Below are 16187 nucleotides of genomic sequence, written 5' to 3' on the forward strand. Positions count from 1 at the left end.
TTCTCCACCGTTCCCAAGAAAATACTCTTTCTCAGACGAGCCCGCGCTGGAGGGGGAAGGACCGGACTAAGACCCGGCAATGGGGCCCGAGGCGCATGCGCAACCCAGCCTAGGCGTTTGAGTGTTCGCTCCGCAGCGGCGGCCGCTAGGTGGCGCATGCGTCCTGGAGGGTGCGGGCCGGCCTCTGGGAAGAAGGCGACGGCGGCGGCGGCGGCGGCGGCGGCGGCGGCGGCAGCCGCGGCGGCGAAAGGCGGGGGCGCCGTGGGGGCCGGGCCAGTGTTTACGGAGCGGCGGGAGGGCGCGGACGCGGAACCCAGCGCGGCGGCGGCAGGATGGTCATGGCGCATTTCGTTGAGAATTTTTGGGTAAGAGAAGGATGTTGGACATTGTGTGGGTTTCGGAGTCGGAGGGTTTCTGCGCCTGACCTCGGCCTGCGTGCGCTTCGGGCGGCGGCGGCGGCGGCTCCGCGGGCAGGGCCGGCGTCCTCCGACCGCCGCCTGCTGCGTCCCGCCTGGATGAAACCCGTCGGGCGATTCGCTGGCTTGCCGCCCTTGCGGGGGGCGGGGGCTGTCAGCGCGGCCCCTCAGCCCGCGGTGGGGACGCCGAGGGGCCGCCCGCCGCCCGCGCTGGGACAAAGCGCCGGATGGGGCGGGAGACGGCACCCGGCCCCGCCGGAGACTCCGGGCGCCGGGCGCGCTCCGCGGCTCGGACGCGGACGACGGGCCCGCGGCGCGGCCGCCCCCAGCTGCGCGCTGCCGGCGAGTGCGGGTTGGAGCCGGGCGGAGGGGCTCCCCTCATTCCCACCCCGCAGCCCCCATCTTAGCCCTTTGGCCCCCCACCATTTCCCCACGAATTCCCGGGCGGGCTTGGGCTGGATCAGCACTTCCTCTCGGCCTCGCAGCTCGGCTCGTTGGTCTGCGCCCAGGACTTTGCCTCTGGGCCTGTTCACAAAGCGTTTAAAAGTTGAATTTAATGGAACTGGATTCCTTGGGCTTAAATGCGCCGATACGTCTCCCTGTTCTCCGTGCTCCTTCCCCTTCCTCATTCTTTCCACATCCTCCTTTTAACTCAGTATTAGCGTTAGGTGGTTCTCTGAGAATGAGTTCCCAGTCTCCCTGTGGAGTGTTTTTCTGCAGTTATTGTTTGCTGTAATGGGAAGCACAGTTCAGCCATGTACATGAAAGTAGTATGTGTACTCAGGTATCTCAGGAATCCCATTTTATGGCTTGACAGTTGCGAGTGCCACAATTCCATTTTAGTTAAGACGTAGAAATATTTAAAGTGGTACTCTTAAAGTGAATAAGGTATGTCTTAAGTTCTTAATTTCTGAGTGTTTCAAGCATGGTCCTACTTAGTATTGAAATCAGTTCATAGTTATTTGTTTTGAATGTTCCTTGTTTTCCACAATCGACATAAATACTAGACGTTAGGGTGTTTTTTTTTTCCTTTTTTAAGAGATTTATTGAGGTACAATTCACCTGCCGTATAATACACCCATTTAAGTTAACCATTCAAGGATTTTTGTCTGTTCATAGAATTGTGCAAATGTCACCACGCTTTTAGAACAATTTCATCATCTCAGGATGAATACCAGTGTTCATAAGCAATCACTCTACATTTCCTTTTTGCCTCAGTCCTAGGCAACTAATCTGTAGATTTCTGCCTATGTAGATTTGTCTGTTCTGGACATAATCATATAAATGGGTTCATACATGTGGTCCTTTGTGACTGGCTTCTTTTACTTAGCATGTTTCCAAGGTTCATCCAGGGTGTAGCATGCAGTACTTAATTCCATTTTATGGCCAAATAGTGTTCCATTGCATGTGTGGGTGTGTGGGTGTGTCTCTGTATCTATCTATCTCACATTGTATTTATCCATACATCAGTGGTAGACATTTGGTTGGTTGTGCTTTTTGGCTATCATGAATAATGCTGCTATGAACATTTCTGTACAAGTTTTTATGTGGATATATGTCTTAATTTCTTCTGGGAATGGGATTGCTGGGTCATATGGTAACTCTGTTGAATGTTTTGAGGAAGGGCCAAACATTTTCCAAAGTGGTTGCACCATTTTACAATCCCGTTAGCAATGTCTGAGGTTTCCAGTTTTTCCACGTGCTGGACAACACTTGTTATCTTTTTTATTGTAGCGTTGGGTGTGAAGTAATATCTCATTGTGGTTTTGATTTACAATACATGATTTTGTAAGTATTTTCTCCCATTCTGTGGGTTGTCTTTTTCACTCTTTTGATGGTATTATTTGAAGCACAGAAGTTTTAAATTTTGATGAAGTCCAATTTGTCTAATTTTTCTGTTGTCACGTATGCTTTTGTTGTCATATCTAAGAAGTCTTTCCTAACCCAGGATCACAAAGGTTTACTTCTATGTTATTTCTATGGATTTTATATATAGTTTTAGTTCTTACATTTAGGCTTATGATCCATTTGAAGTTAATTTTTGTGTACGGTGCTGGAAGAGGTACAGCTTCGTTTTTTGCCTGTGGGTCTAGTTGTCCCAGCACTATTTGTTGAAAAGGCTCTTCTTTTTCCATTGGATAGTTTTGGCACTCCTTTCAAAAATCAGTTGACGATAGATGTATGAGTTTATTTCTGGATTTTCATTGGTATCCCATCATCTATCCTTATGCTAATACCACACTGTTTCGATTACTGTAGCTTTGTAGTAAGTTTGGAATGGGGAAGTGCAAGTGCTCCAACTTTGTTCTTCTTTTTCAAGATTATTTTGGCTCTCCTGGGTCCCTTGATTTTCCATATGAATTTTATATTTAGCCTATTGATTTTAGACTTCAGGTTTTACAATGGCAATTTGTAAAACTTCTATAAGGATTACTTAAAATTTGGTGTTGTTAGAGTGTTTTGTATTTTTTTTTTAAATTAATTTATGGGTGCGTTGGGTCTTAGTTGCCGCAGGCGGGCTTTCTCTAGTTGCGGTGAGTGGGAGCTACTCTTTGTTGCAGTGCTCAGGCTCTAGACTTCAGTAGTTGTGGCACATGGGCTCCGTAGTTGTGGGTCGCAGGCTCTAGAGCACAGGCTCAGTAGTTGTGGCACATGGGCTTAGTTGTTCCGTGGCATGTGAGATCTTCCAGGACCAGGGCTTGAACCCGTGTCGCCTGCATTGGCAGGTGGATTCTTAACCACTGCACCACCAGGGAAGTCCTGTTTTGTATTTTTGGATGCATGAATGTGTTTTTGAAATTTGCTAACTTAATTCAAAATTGCACGTTAACATTTTAAGGTTATCTTTTGTTTTGTGTTCATTGAGTTTTGAACATAGCCTTTTTTGATGTTTTGGCTATTTTATGAATAATGCTTTATGAACATTTTTTGCAGGTTTTTGTGTGCCCCTTGTTTTCCCTCTTAGTAGAGGCATGGAAATAAATTTGGTTATCTGAAATCTAGAGAGAATCCCAAGTCTAGTTTGTGTTTTAGTGTTTGCCTTCACTTCCAATATTGAGTACAAATAGTTAAAATATACTGCATTTTATTTTACTTCCTGGTTGGGGATGAAGGCTCTAAATTGGATCTTAAAAAGCTCCAAAGGAGGACTAAATGAATTAGGAAACCCTGGGAACTAAATAACTTCTCAGAATTTGTTAGCTGTCTATTTAAGACAACTTAAAAATTTACCTATTTCTGAATCATTTATAAAAAATTTCTTAAAGAATTTGTAATATTAATTTCACTTTTCTCCCCTAATATTTAAAGTGGCACTGTCAAAACAAAATAAAACTTGTCAAAGTGAGGTAATGGGAACCTTTAAAATTTTAGGTTTCTAACCAAACAAGCTGTTAATTGTTTTTTTCCCTACATATAAAAAGACAGATCTTTTTGTTGTGGCATTTTATTAGAGGAAAATTTGAATCATTCAAACTCTCTTCAAGTTATTTTGAAAGCAGCACATCCTGCCTGTTTCTTTATAGCTTTCTTAAAGTAAAACTATATGCTACATTACAAATTCCTTTACCTAATACTATACTTTGAAGAAAAAAAAATATCCCGAACTTCCTACACAGCAGGTGTTTTGTTGCTGATAAGTCAGTTTTTGCCACAAAGTATAGTGTCACAAAGATAATCAAGTTTAAAATGTTTTTCTTTCTATTAAAATTGGACAGCAAAAATAATGTTGATAACAGAAATCCACAGTTACCTTTAATATATAAGAACAGTTAGTCCTTCAAAAGATTATTTAACTTCAAAAAGGTATTGACAAATATTGCACTGAAGAAGTTTCCCCATCTGCTGCTTCTTTCTCAAAGAGTCAAGTACTAGTTTATAATACTCTTGATTATATATGTCAGCCTTACAGTATAGTGATTAAAATGGCTTTATATATTTTTATATAAGTCCAAATTATTTAATTCAAGAGTTAAAAAGTTTTTTTTAAGGAATGGATTTCATAGCGATAATTACTTAAGGGGAGAAAACAAGTGAGCACAGCATACCTGATTTAAATACCTTATAAGCCTCATTTTACATAGTAATCCCAGTCTATATAAGATATAAAGTATTCCCCCAAAGACACCAGGTATTCTTTAGCATACATCACATTGTAATGAAGTGACATTTTTAGTTAGGTGACTTTTTCCAAAGGTCTCCATTCAGCACATCAAGAATGAATGAATAATTATCTTCAGTATTTTTGTTCTGAAGTTTTTCCTTATTTCTTTTTAAAAAAATTTTTTTTTCTGATTAACCAGTACAGAAGTCTCATACCATTTATCTATTGATTTCACTGGTATTGTCATGCTTTACTTTTAAATAAATTCAGAGCACTAGGTTATACAGTTCTCTCTTGGTATCCTTGGGAGATTGGTTCCAGGACCAATACCAAAATCTACATGATGCCCAAGTCCCTTATATAAGAGGCATAATACCGTATATCCAAAATTTGATCTGTCATTACATGGATAAACGGGGAGGATTAAAATGTTTTTAAAAATCTGGAGTTGCTATTAATAGGACTTTGGAATGCAAAACGTTATTATATTTTTGCTTGGTTATTTAGTCAAAATTTAGTATCCTACATGAGAGACTAACAGCCCCCCCCCACACACATATTCTTTGGGGTTATTTATCCATATGAAAATTTTAAAATATACATCTTTAAAAAATTAGTTGAGGCAACCATAGAAACCCAGAATATAGACTTTTTATTACTTGAAATTTCCAAATATTGTAGTTTGGGGTACCTGCTTAGGATCTGATCCCATCAGATGATATACTAAAATTTTTAAAGTGTGTAGGTTTGTATATTTACATATATACAGTAATTAACAAATTTGCAAAATTTACGTGGTTTAGTATTTAAAAGGTACAAAAGGGAATGTAGTATAAAATCTCCCTTTTATCCACCCATCAAGATCTCTCAAAAGGTAATCACTGTTACCAATTTCTTATGTAGCTTTCCAGAAATAACCTCTGTATATACAAGCAAATAACATACATGTTTTGTATAACTGTAAGCCAGTTAGCCATGCCCAAACTATTTTCAACTGCAACAAGCTATGAAAATTCAAACTACAGGTTCATCTAACTTGGTTCAAATAGACTTGACAGGTAGATATTATAAAACTATAGTGTTTAATTTACTTCTTTATTTTAAAATTTTATTTTTGACTGCATTGGGTCTTTGTTGCTGTACTCAGGCTTTCTCTAGTTGTGGTGAGCGGGGGCTACTCTTCGTTGCGGTGTGCAGGCTTCTCATCGCGGTGGCTTCTCTTGTTGCGGAGCATGGGCTCCAGGCACGCGGGCTTCAGTAGTTGTGGCTCGTGGGCTCAGTAGTTGTGGCTCGCAGGCTCTAGAGCGCAGGCTCAGTAGTTGTGGCACACAGGCTTAGTTGCTCCGCGGCATATGGGATCTTCCCAGACCAGGGCTTGAACCTGTGTCCTCTGCATTGACAGGTGGATTCTTAACCACTGTGCCACCAGGGAAGCCGAAAATTATAGTATTTTAGATGGAACTAAATGTTATTGTCACGCTGTTAGGTTTTTTTGGGGGGGGGCGGTGGAAGGGTGCTTTTGTTTGTTTTTGCCTTAATCATTGAAATTGAGAAATTGATGCTGATTTAGTGTGCATAAGTTTAATTTAGGGGAAGGATTTTAGAGGACTGATATGGAGTGATAAAAATTTGCTGTCTGGGTTCTTTTCCAGCCCTACAGACGAAATCCTAAAGGTTCTAATCCTTTCAGAGCTACTTAAATTATTTTGGCAAACGCATGGGAGAAGAGTATGCTTTGTGTCATCCTGCACTTTTGATTACCATAAGCCCTTTGGAAATACATATATATGTATATATTTTTTTGCGGTACGCGGGCCTCTCACTGTTGTGGTCTCTCCCGTTGCGGAGCACAGGCTCCGGACGCGCAGGCTCAGCGGCCATGGCTCACGGGCCTAGCATGTGGGATCTTCCCGGACCAGGGCATGAACCCGTGTCCCCTGCACCGGCAGGCGGACTCTCAACCACTGCGCCACCAGGGAGGCCTCCGGAAATACATATTTTATACACATATACACACACATATTTTGGAAGGAGTTTTTTGAGTCACGGGATATCTCCTGAGATTATCCACATCTTGATTTTATAATTCTCAAACAATTAACAGAAGCACCCTAAGAAGTCTGTATACAAATATAATGGCATGGAGACATACAGAAAAAGGAATAAAGGCTTGGCTTTCAATTTATCTAGTGTGGAAAAATGAAAAGATATTTGAATTGGAAGAATTTTAGTAGGAATCTGGTCCAGAGAGATAAGCAAAAATTGGTCAGATGTGAGGGAAAACAAAAGCAAAACAGTAATGGAGACCTGTAATTACAGTTGACCCTTGAACAATGTGAGGGTTAGGGGTGCTGACCCCTGTGCAGTTGAAGATCAGAGTATAACTTACAGTTATTATAGTTGGCCCTTCCTATCCGTGGTTCCCCCATAACTGCGATTCCACATCTGCGGATTCAAGTAGTACTGTAGTATTTACTGTTGGAAAAAATCCACGTGTAAGTGGACCTGCGCAGTTCAAACCTATGTTGCTCAAGGGTCAGCTGTCTGTCTATTGGTAAAGAGGCTAGAGAATGTTGCTGGAATGGCCAGAGGCAGAGAGGATTAAATTGGGAAGTGATTAGTGAACTGTGTGATGAAGTTGAGGTACACAATTCCCTCATTTCCATCAGGCACATGCTCCTTAGTGGAATTGCAGGAGTAAAATTATGGAAGATATGACAAGCATGTTTGTTTGACTTTAGGGATAAGATAGGAAGGTATGATGTAAGTAAAGCAAATTGGTGGTGCTGGGGCCTTAAATAAGAAGTGTTAGTTTTTAGTTGGTTGAAATAACAGCCAGTGAAGATGTTTTCCTTTTTTATTTATAACTTATTATGTGCTCGTTAAAACACATAAGAAAATAAAAATTACCTAAAGCCTTTTACTCTGTCCTCTAAGATTTTCTTTGGAAGTGTAAAATTCAAAACAGGTTCTACTATATAGTTCTGTATCTTGGTAATTTCAAATGATATTAACATCAAAACATTTTTCTCATGTGATTAAGTATTCTCTGAAAATATTTTCAGTATAGGTTTCATGGAATGGATAAGATGTAATTTTTTTATAGCATTCCCCTTTTGGACATTTAGGTTACTTGCAGTTTTTGTTATTTTCCATTTATGAATTATGAGGACTGGAGATTTAAGTGTTAAGGTGAACAGAATGTCAGATTAAGAAGGTAGCCTTGTGTGTCTTTCCAAGCATAGATTGAAAAGTTTTTGAGAAAGCTGAAATTGTTGTTTTATTTTATTTTTCATTTTGAAAGTAATGAAAACTACATTTATTTACAGAATATTACAGAAAATTTGCAAGATAAAAAATTAGCTCAAAACTATTTGCTTCTGCTATTTTTGTTGTGTCTATATGGTATCTTTTTAGATGGCTTGAAGGGTTTAACTAATTGGAAGAGCTGAGTTGTAATTTAAAAGATTAGGGAGGAGTATTTGAGGGGTGAGAAAATGATTTTTTTTAAGTAATAATATTTGTTTCCTTCACTCAGTCGACAGATGTGTTTGAGTCACCTTTGTTCCGACTGCTGAGCAATGTTCATTCTAGGTTTTAATCACTGTTTTCTGCTTTAGCAATATCTTGCCAAGAGTTCTGAAGAATAGTTTTAGTGATCTTGTGTGAAAATTTTAATACATAAATAGAACATTGATTAGAAGAGATTATAACTTGTGGTTGAATGTCCTGTTTGCCTGTAGAAAAACTGTGTGCATGTATTTTATTCTTTTCTTCCTAGCAGTTTTCAAGGCAGAAATAGACCTGGAGGGCTGTCATTGCATATTTGTTGAATTCCTATCAAAATGTCTAGAAGATTCTTCACTAGAGGGGCCATTCTTCAAAGCAAAAAAATATCTCCAGAATTAGTTAAATGTTTCATCATGTTTTTTCAGAGAAGGCAGGATAAAGTGAGATTACATCAAACACATATTAATGGTATATTTTACAGTGACTTGTCCAAGGTTACCTAATAAATGTCAGTAAGAGCTAGAGTAAAAGGAAAATGTAGAGAGGTAGGAAATGATGATATTTATTTATTTATTTTTGAGGCAGTTTAGAGTTGAGAGGAAGCTTAGGCATGTTACTGCTATTCACATGATAGTACCTCCTGACCCTTCTTTTCTCCTTCCAAAAAAAATTTTTTTTGATTAAAAAGGAAACGAGGTAAAATCAACGTTTTAATGAATAGCCTGATTATACAGTGTACACACTTAATCTTTTGCCTGTTTTTCTAGTTCTCGGACTTATCAAAAGTGAAGAATATCCATGTTTTTAATTTTAGTGTTGGTTTTACTGTTGCTCTTAAAAGGTCTTTGAAGGAGAAGTTTCAAAGCCTTAATTAAAATCTATGGGATTTATAGTTTTGTGCTTTTACACTATTACTTTCTGTGGCTCTCTAAAACCCAGATATGTTAACAGTTCCATTTTCTTTAAAATAGGAATTTCATAGCATTGTTAATAGAGGAGTGCATTTTTTTCTTCAAGTGGAAATATTTTGATCGTATTTTATGTCTATTAAAATTTTTTTAAAGTATAAAGTTATAAGATCAACCAGAAAAAGATGTTTTGAGTTACCAAAATAGATTTGATGACTTAAACTTTTTAACTTGAAATTTCAAGGATATCTCACTTGTCGACTCTATATTAGACCAGAAAAAAATCTGTACATTATTAGTGACTTGGTGACCTTACTTATAACTTAGTTATCTTTTCAGCTAAATTTCACTTTAATTGATAATTTAGATGCAAAACAATATGCATAACATGATCTCATTTTCATATTAAGCAGTAAAATATTTCTATATGTATGCAAAAAGGAATCTGGACTGATATACATCAAACTGTTAATTGCAGTCATCTTACTTCAATTAGAGTATTTAGGGGACACAAAGGTACTAAGTTTGTGTTCTCTTAAAGGACCTGTATGATTCTGGATTTCCATCTTTAAAGGATGATAAAACTTTTTTTTTCCACTTCATATTAGGAATTATTAAAAAGATTTTTACACCTGTTTATATTGGATTATAACAAGATTTTATTTAGCTCAAGTCACATTCGGGAAGCTTTGTATGGAAATGCTACCTGTTTGCAAAGTGCCTTGAGATTGGCAGAGAAAAGATCCTGTCTTGGTGTAAACCTTCATTGTAATTGTCCTCCTTGGGTCAGCAGTGGTGTTAGTAGCTGTTTTTGTCAGTTAATACTGAAAATTTCCCTGCTAGAATTTATTGATTAAAAATATTATTTATTTAACTTTTTTGACAACTTTATTGAAATATATTTTGTGAACCATACAGTTCATCATTTAAAGTGTATAGTTTAGTGGTTTTGGTAATGTTCACAGATACGTGGAAACCATCATCACAGTCAGTCTTAAATTACCTCAAAAATTTTCATTACCTCAAAAAGAAATCCCGTACCTTTTATCACCCCATGTCTCACCTTCACCCCACCTCAAGCAATACACTAATCTACTTTCTGTTTCTATAGATTTCTCTATTCTGGACTTGAATATGAGGGGAATCATATAGTATATGGTCTTTTGTGACTGGCTTCTTTCTCTTAGCATAATGTTTTCAAGGTTCATCAATATTATAGCATGTATCAATATTTCATTTTTTGTTTTCTTTTTTATAAATTTATTTTATTTTTGGCTGCGTTGGGTCTTCATTGCTGCGCGCGGGCTTTCTCTAGTTGCGGTGAGCAGGGGCTACTCTTCGTTGTGGTGCGCTGGCTTCTCATTGCAGTGGTTTCTCGTTGCGGAGCACGGGCTCTAGGCGCGCGGGCTTCAGTAGTTGTGGCACGCGGGCTCTAGAGCGCAGGCTCAGTAGTTGTGGCACACGGGCTTAGTTGCTCCGCGGCATGTGAGATCTTCTTGGACCAGGCTCGAACCCGAATGTTTCATTTCTTTTATGGCTGAGTAAATTCCAGTGCATGGGTATATCACATTGCTTATCCATTTGTTAGTTGATGGACATTTGGGTTGTTTTCACCTTTATTATGAATAATGCTGCTATAAACATTAGTGTACTGATTTTTTTGTGGACATACGTAATTTCTTACATGTTGATTAATGAATAAGCTAGCTGAAAATAAGCTCATCACTGATGAGTAAATACCTACTCTTAAAAATCTAGCTATTCAGGTTTGGATTTCTTTTTGGTGTTCTAAAATTGACTGCAGTGATGGTGGCACAAGTCTGTAAATATGCTAACATGTTTTGCCTTGTACACTTTAAATGGCCAAATTGTATGGTGTGTGAATTATATCTCAATAAAATTGTTATTAAAAAGAATACGGCTTCCCTGGTGGCGCAGTGGTTTGAGAGTCCGCCTGCCGATGCAGGGGACACGGGTTCGTGCCCTGGTCCGGGAAGATCCCACATGCCGCGGAGTGGCTAGACCCGTGAGCCATGGCTGCTGAGCCTGCGTGTCGGGAGCCTGTGCTCCTCAACGGGAGAGGCCACAACAGTGCGAGGCCCGCGTACTGCCAAAAAAAAAAAAGAATAAAAATTTGATCAGTAGAAGAAAAAATATTGGCCGTTGATAATCAAGATTTTATATCAACAGTTGTAGTGTACTTGGGAGAAAATAGCATTTTACAACTGCTTGTCAGTATAGTTTTTAGCTCTGTTACTCCTGTATTAAAGACTTGACCTGTTTATTATTTTTTTTATTAGAAAGTTAACCTATGCTCTGAAATGAAATTATTCCATTTTCCAGAGATAATTTGCTGTTAATAGTTTGCTGTATATGCCTTCAGATTCTGTTTGTATGCATATATGCAACCTGTTATTTTTTCAATGGAAATGAAATTTTACGTATACTGTTTCATACCATGCTTTAAAACAAAATTTATTGAAGCACATTTTACATATCATAAAATCTACCCAATTTAAGTGTACAATTCGTTGATTTTTAGTAACTTTACCGAGTGGTGCAGCAATCATTAATTTTGGAACATGATCATCCTCCCAATAATTAGATCCCTCATGTCCATTGACAGACAGTTAATGCTCTTTTCTACCCTCAGCTCTAGGTGGCCACTAATCCACTTTCTTTCTCTATAGATTTGCCTGTTCTGAACATTTCGTATAAATGGAATCATACAATATACGGTCTCTTGTGTCTGGCTTCTTTCAGTTAGTAAAGTTTTTATGAGGTTAATCCATAAAGTCATATGTGTCAGTGTTTTTTCCTGTTTATTGCTGGTTTGTATTCCATTGTGTGGCTCTACCTCATTTTGTTTCTCCATTCATCAGTTTGGGACATTTAGGTTGCTCCCAACATTAGATTATTTTTGGCTTTTATGAATAATTACAACTTGCTCTTTTTCTCACTGATATTATGTATATCTGGGCAGATTTAAGAAATTAATACTTAAAAATGTACTGCAATTTTTTTTTACTGCAGTTAAAAAACACTATATGTATTTCATTGTAGGATATACTATCATTTGTTTAACCAGTAATGTTAATGGATGTTTCTGAGTTCTGTTTTTTCACAATTATAAACAGTACTGCAGTGCATATTTTTCCACATTTATCTTTGTATGTGTGTTTTTGTGGTATAGATTTCTAAAAGTGGAATTGCTGGATTAAAGGGTGTGCACATTTACAGTTTTAGTAAAATATTGAAGACCAGAAAACATCTTTAGCTAAAATTCTTTTTGATAATAAAACTCTGTCATCAACTTACTTGTACATTTGTGTATTTTAGTTAGCCAAGAAAAAGCAAGTTCTGCTTGCTTGAGTTAACAGAATATGTTAAGAAAAAAAATTTTTTGTGTCGAAAATGATAAACTTGTGGTTACCAAAGGGGAAAGGTGTGTGTGTGGGGGGGATAAATTAGGAGTTTGGGATTAACATACACACACTACTATATATAAAATAGATAATCAACAAGGACCTACTGTATAGCCCAGAGAACTCTACTCAATATTCCGAAATAATCTATACAGGAAAAGAATCTGAAAAAGAATGGGTATAGTTATATGTATAACTGAACCACTTTTCTGTACACCTGAAACTAACACAACAGTGTAAATCAACTATACCCCAATATAAAATAAAAATTAAATTAAAAAAAGAGAAAATGATAGGAACATATCCACTTCAAGGTCAAGGGTGATAAAATGGATATGTAATTCAGAAATATTTACTGTTATTTTACTTGTCTTTGAATTAGACTAAAAACATTGATGGCTATTAAAAAATTAATAGAACCTACATGGGGGTACTTTTAGTTAAAAAAACCTGGGTAATCGCAGATGGTGACAGAAATATGAGTTACGATTGCCAGTTTCAAGAGTGGTCTTCCCCATTTCCCCAGAATTTCCATTTTTTTTTTCAGGTGAAGACACTGAAGCCACTTGTCTCCTACTGTATTTTTTGACATATGTATGTATTTTGACATATGTATGTATGTATGTATATGTGTGTATTTAATACACTGTCATCTCTTATGAAAAGCTGTAAAGTAAGTTTTTGACAAGGTGACAATAGGCCTGGGTTCTTGGTATTTGACTTTGAAGTTTTTTCTTTTTAAAGATACATGTATATTTGTGTGTGTGTGTGTGTGTGTGTGTGTGTGTGTATGTGGAGAGAGAGAGCTATTTGAAGTATTACAATTTTTGTTTAGTTTGTGCCAGAGAAAAAGTTAATGATCAATAAATGTTTGTGTTAATAGATTTATGAAATTAAGAAAACAGTGCCTAGAATCAGGCGTATTACATTTTTTAGAACTCAGTAAATGGATGAATACCCAAATAGGAAGAAATGACACATGGATTTGTAATCATGCAGCGTGTTTATGGGTAGTCGTTAGTGCCTCTTGAAGCAGACCTTTTCAGCTTCACATCCTCATTGGTATTTTTCCTTCTCTTTCCAAGTGAAGACCTGAGGGATGGAATAGCTAGTACTGTTTCCTAAGGTATATTATATTACTGTTACTGTAATAATATTGTTATATTGAATGGTAAAGAAATTAATAAATCTCATTTCCTCTCTTGGTAATTTCAAGTAATATGCTATTTGCATATCTGAACTTCCCAAATAAAGAGCTTACTTTTTGAGAACTTCTTAATAAGAACCTAGATTTCTGAATGTAATTTAACCATTGTTTTTTGGCTGTGGTTGCGTGGCTTGCGGGATCTTAGTTCTCCTACCAGGGATCCAGCCTGGGCCCCTTGCAGTGGAAACGTGGAGTCCTAACCACTGGACCGCCAGGGAATTCCCCCCCCCCCCTTTTTTTAACCTTTCCTTGATTGATTAATGTTTACAGTACTGTAACAGTGAAACAAAATGCTCAGGACCTTATTGCCCCAGTTACTAGATGATCTCCAAGTTTTCTTGTTTTCTTTTAAAAAGAGAGATGGTAAATATTATTTCTTCTATCGGTGTGCTTGTGTGAATAGCCCTTCAGTACCAGCTCATTTTTAATTTGAATATGCATGATGAATATGCATAATACACATTGGGAACCCAGGTAACCTGACTTGTTAGAATTATGTGCAAATGAAGACTGGTAGTTGTCAGGGGAGAACTTTGGGGACTGAGAGCTCCAGGCTTTGGATTTTATAGTTTTAGATTTCAGATTTGTTTTTTTCAGGGTTCATGACTATGTTATGGGAGTTGGTGGATAGTTTAATTATTTGTAGTTTCTTTATTATATTCAAGTAATGGAATGGATCCCTTGGAGGATTCAGGCCCTTGATTATTTTGTCTATAAATTTACTAATCTGCATGATGATGTTATTTTTGCTTGCTATAGACTAGTATTAATCGTTATTTCAGAAAATATTATTTTGACTGGAATAAATTTGCATGAAAAACCCAGAGAAAGTAAATAACTAAAGTTAGATCACAGATTTTTTCTTAATTTTAAACATGAAAAATTGTAGAAGCCAAATGGATGTGTTTAGATTTATAGGAGACTGTAGTTTTATTTTATATTCTTTTTTTTTAAAATTTATTTATTTTTGGCTGTGTTGGGTCTTTGTTGCTGCGCGCGGACTTTCTCTAGTTGCGGCGAGCAGGGTCTACTCTTCGTTGCGGTGCACGGGCTTCTCATTGCAGTGGCTTCTCTCATTGTGGAGCACGGGCTCTAGGCGCGTGGGCTTCAGTAGTTGCAGCATGCGGGCTCAGTAGTTGTGGCTCACGGGCTCTAGAGCACAGGCTCAGTAGTTGTGGCACACGAGCTTAGTTGCTCTGCGGCATGTGGGATCTTCCTGGACCCGGGATCGAACCCGTGTCCCCTGCATTGGCAGGCGGATTCTCAACCACTGCGCCACCGGGGAAGCCCTATTTTATATTCTTGATAAATGGAAATGGATGTTCAAATGCTAGGGATATTATTTGTATTATTACAAATATGATGTTTTAATTCATTGTATGTATAACAGTCTAATTACTTGCTATATTAGCTGACAGGTTTATTAGGGATCACTTCACCTTAGCGGGAAGTTCCTATAATATGTTTCCTGTTTTTGGTGGACTGTGGAAAATTAAGTTTCAGTTTGCATAACACTTGCTTACGGCATTGCTTTCTATTTCCAACAAATATATTCAATTCTTCATTATCGTCACTGAAGAAAAATAAAAACTGCTAACTGTAAAAAGAGTTGTTGAGCTTAGTTTATAAATAGTCTTTCATTTCACGTATAAAATTGATATTTCTGATATTTTCTGTGTTATGACTTGCTAATTTAGCTTTATATTGGATTAAATGGCATTAGGATTTTCTAGGGTTGTGTAGTAGTCTAGTTGTGTTAATTTCCCATTAGTTGAGGACTAGCCAATAGACTGTTACTGCTCTTTTATTAAAATTTTATCTCCTTTCTCACATCTCAAGTTGTTTAAGTTTATTGAAAGACTTAGATTAGTGATTATAAAGTGTTTTGTGGTATTTAGTGCTTATGTGATTAGTAAATTCTGTCTTGACTCAGAAGTCAAGATTCAGTTATTTTAAAGTACAGACTCTGAGTTAAATAATCAGGAATCTCTCAATGCAGGTTAAAGGAATTGACATGGGATTTGGTAATGTATTTTAAAAGGTCCATGTTTATCTTTTCTAAATTATGCTGCATTTATTTATTAAAAATTCAGATGAATTTCATTAATATATCTTTATGAGTAATTATAGAATGTATTATGTGTGTATTGTGTGTATATGTGTATATAATATATTGTAAACTGTATCAAAGCATACAGTATTCCTTTGATACAGTTTAAAGTTATACAGTTAGAGCAACAATGGTTAAATTAAGGAAAAACAGCTCATTTGAGCATTAGAATTGCATGTTAGTTATTCTTAAGTCATTTTGATCTCTTTGTTAAACTAAAAATCTTCTTAAATTTTAGGGGGAAAAAAATAGTGGCTTTGATGTCCTTTACCATAATATGAAATATGGACAGATATCGACAAAAGAACTAGCAGATTTTGTAAGAGAAAGGTATGTATTTTTTAATAAGTCATTTAACAATTCATTATCAAGATAAATTTCAGAATATAAATAATTGAGAAAATTTTAGTTGGATTTAGATAAAAGTAATCAGTTACACTTTTAAAAAGTATACTATAGTTATACTTTAAAGTAGTGGTTCTCTGTCATCTACACACTGAGGACTAAAT

At 37.2% G+C, this 16187-nt stretch overlaps 1 protein-coding gene across 1 annotated transcript in view; it reads left to right on the plus strand.

Annotated features, from left to right (window-relative positions):
* Window positions 1–240: 240 nt before the first annotated feature.
* The window catches only part of FCHO2 (FCH and mu domain containing endocytic adaptor 2), a 116128-nt gene continuing 100181 nt past the window's right edge, over window positions 241–16187 (plus strand). The window contains exons 1-2 of the mRNA XM_067730972.1: window positions 241–365; window positions 15917–16008. Coding sequence (XP_067587073.1) covers window positions 333–365; window positions 15917–16008 — 125 coding nt within the window. The 5' untranslated portion in view covers window positions 241–332. The remainder of the gene's footprint in view (window positions 366–15916; window positions 16009–16187) is intronic.

This window comes from Pseudorca crassidens, chromosome 3, assembly GCF_039906515.1.
Source record: "Pseudorca crassidens isolate mPseCra1 chromosome 3, mPseCra1.hap1, whole genome shotgun sequence".
NCBI classification, from domain to species: domain Eukaryota; kingdom Metazoa; phylum Chordata; class Mammalia; order Artiodactyla; family Delphinidae; genus Pseudorca; species Pseudorca crassidens.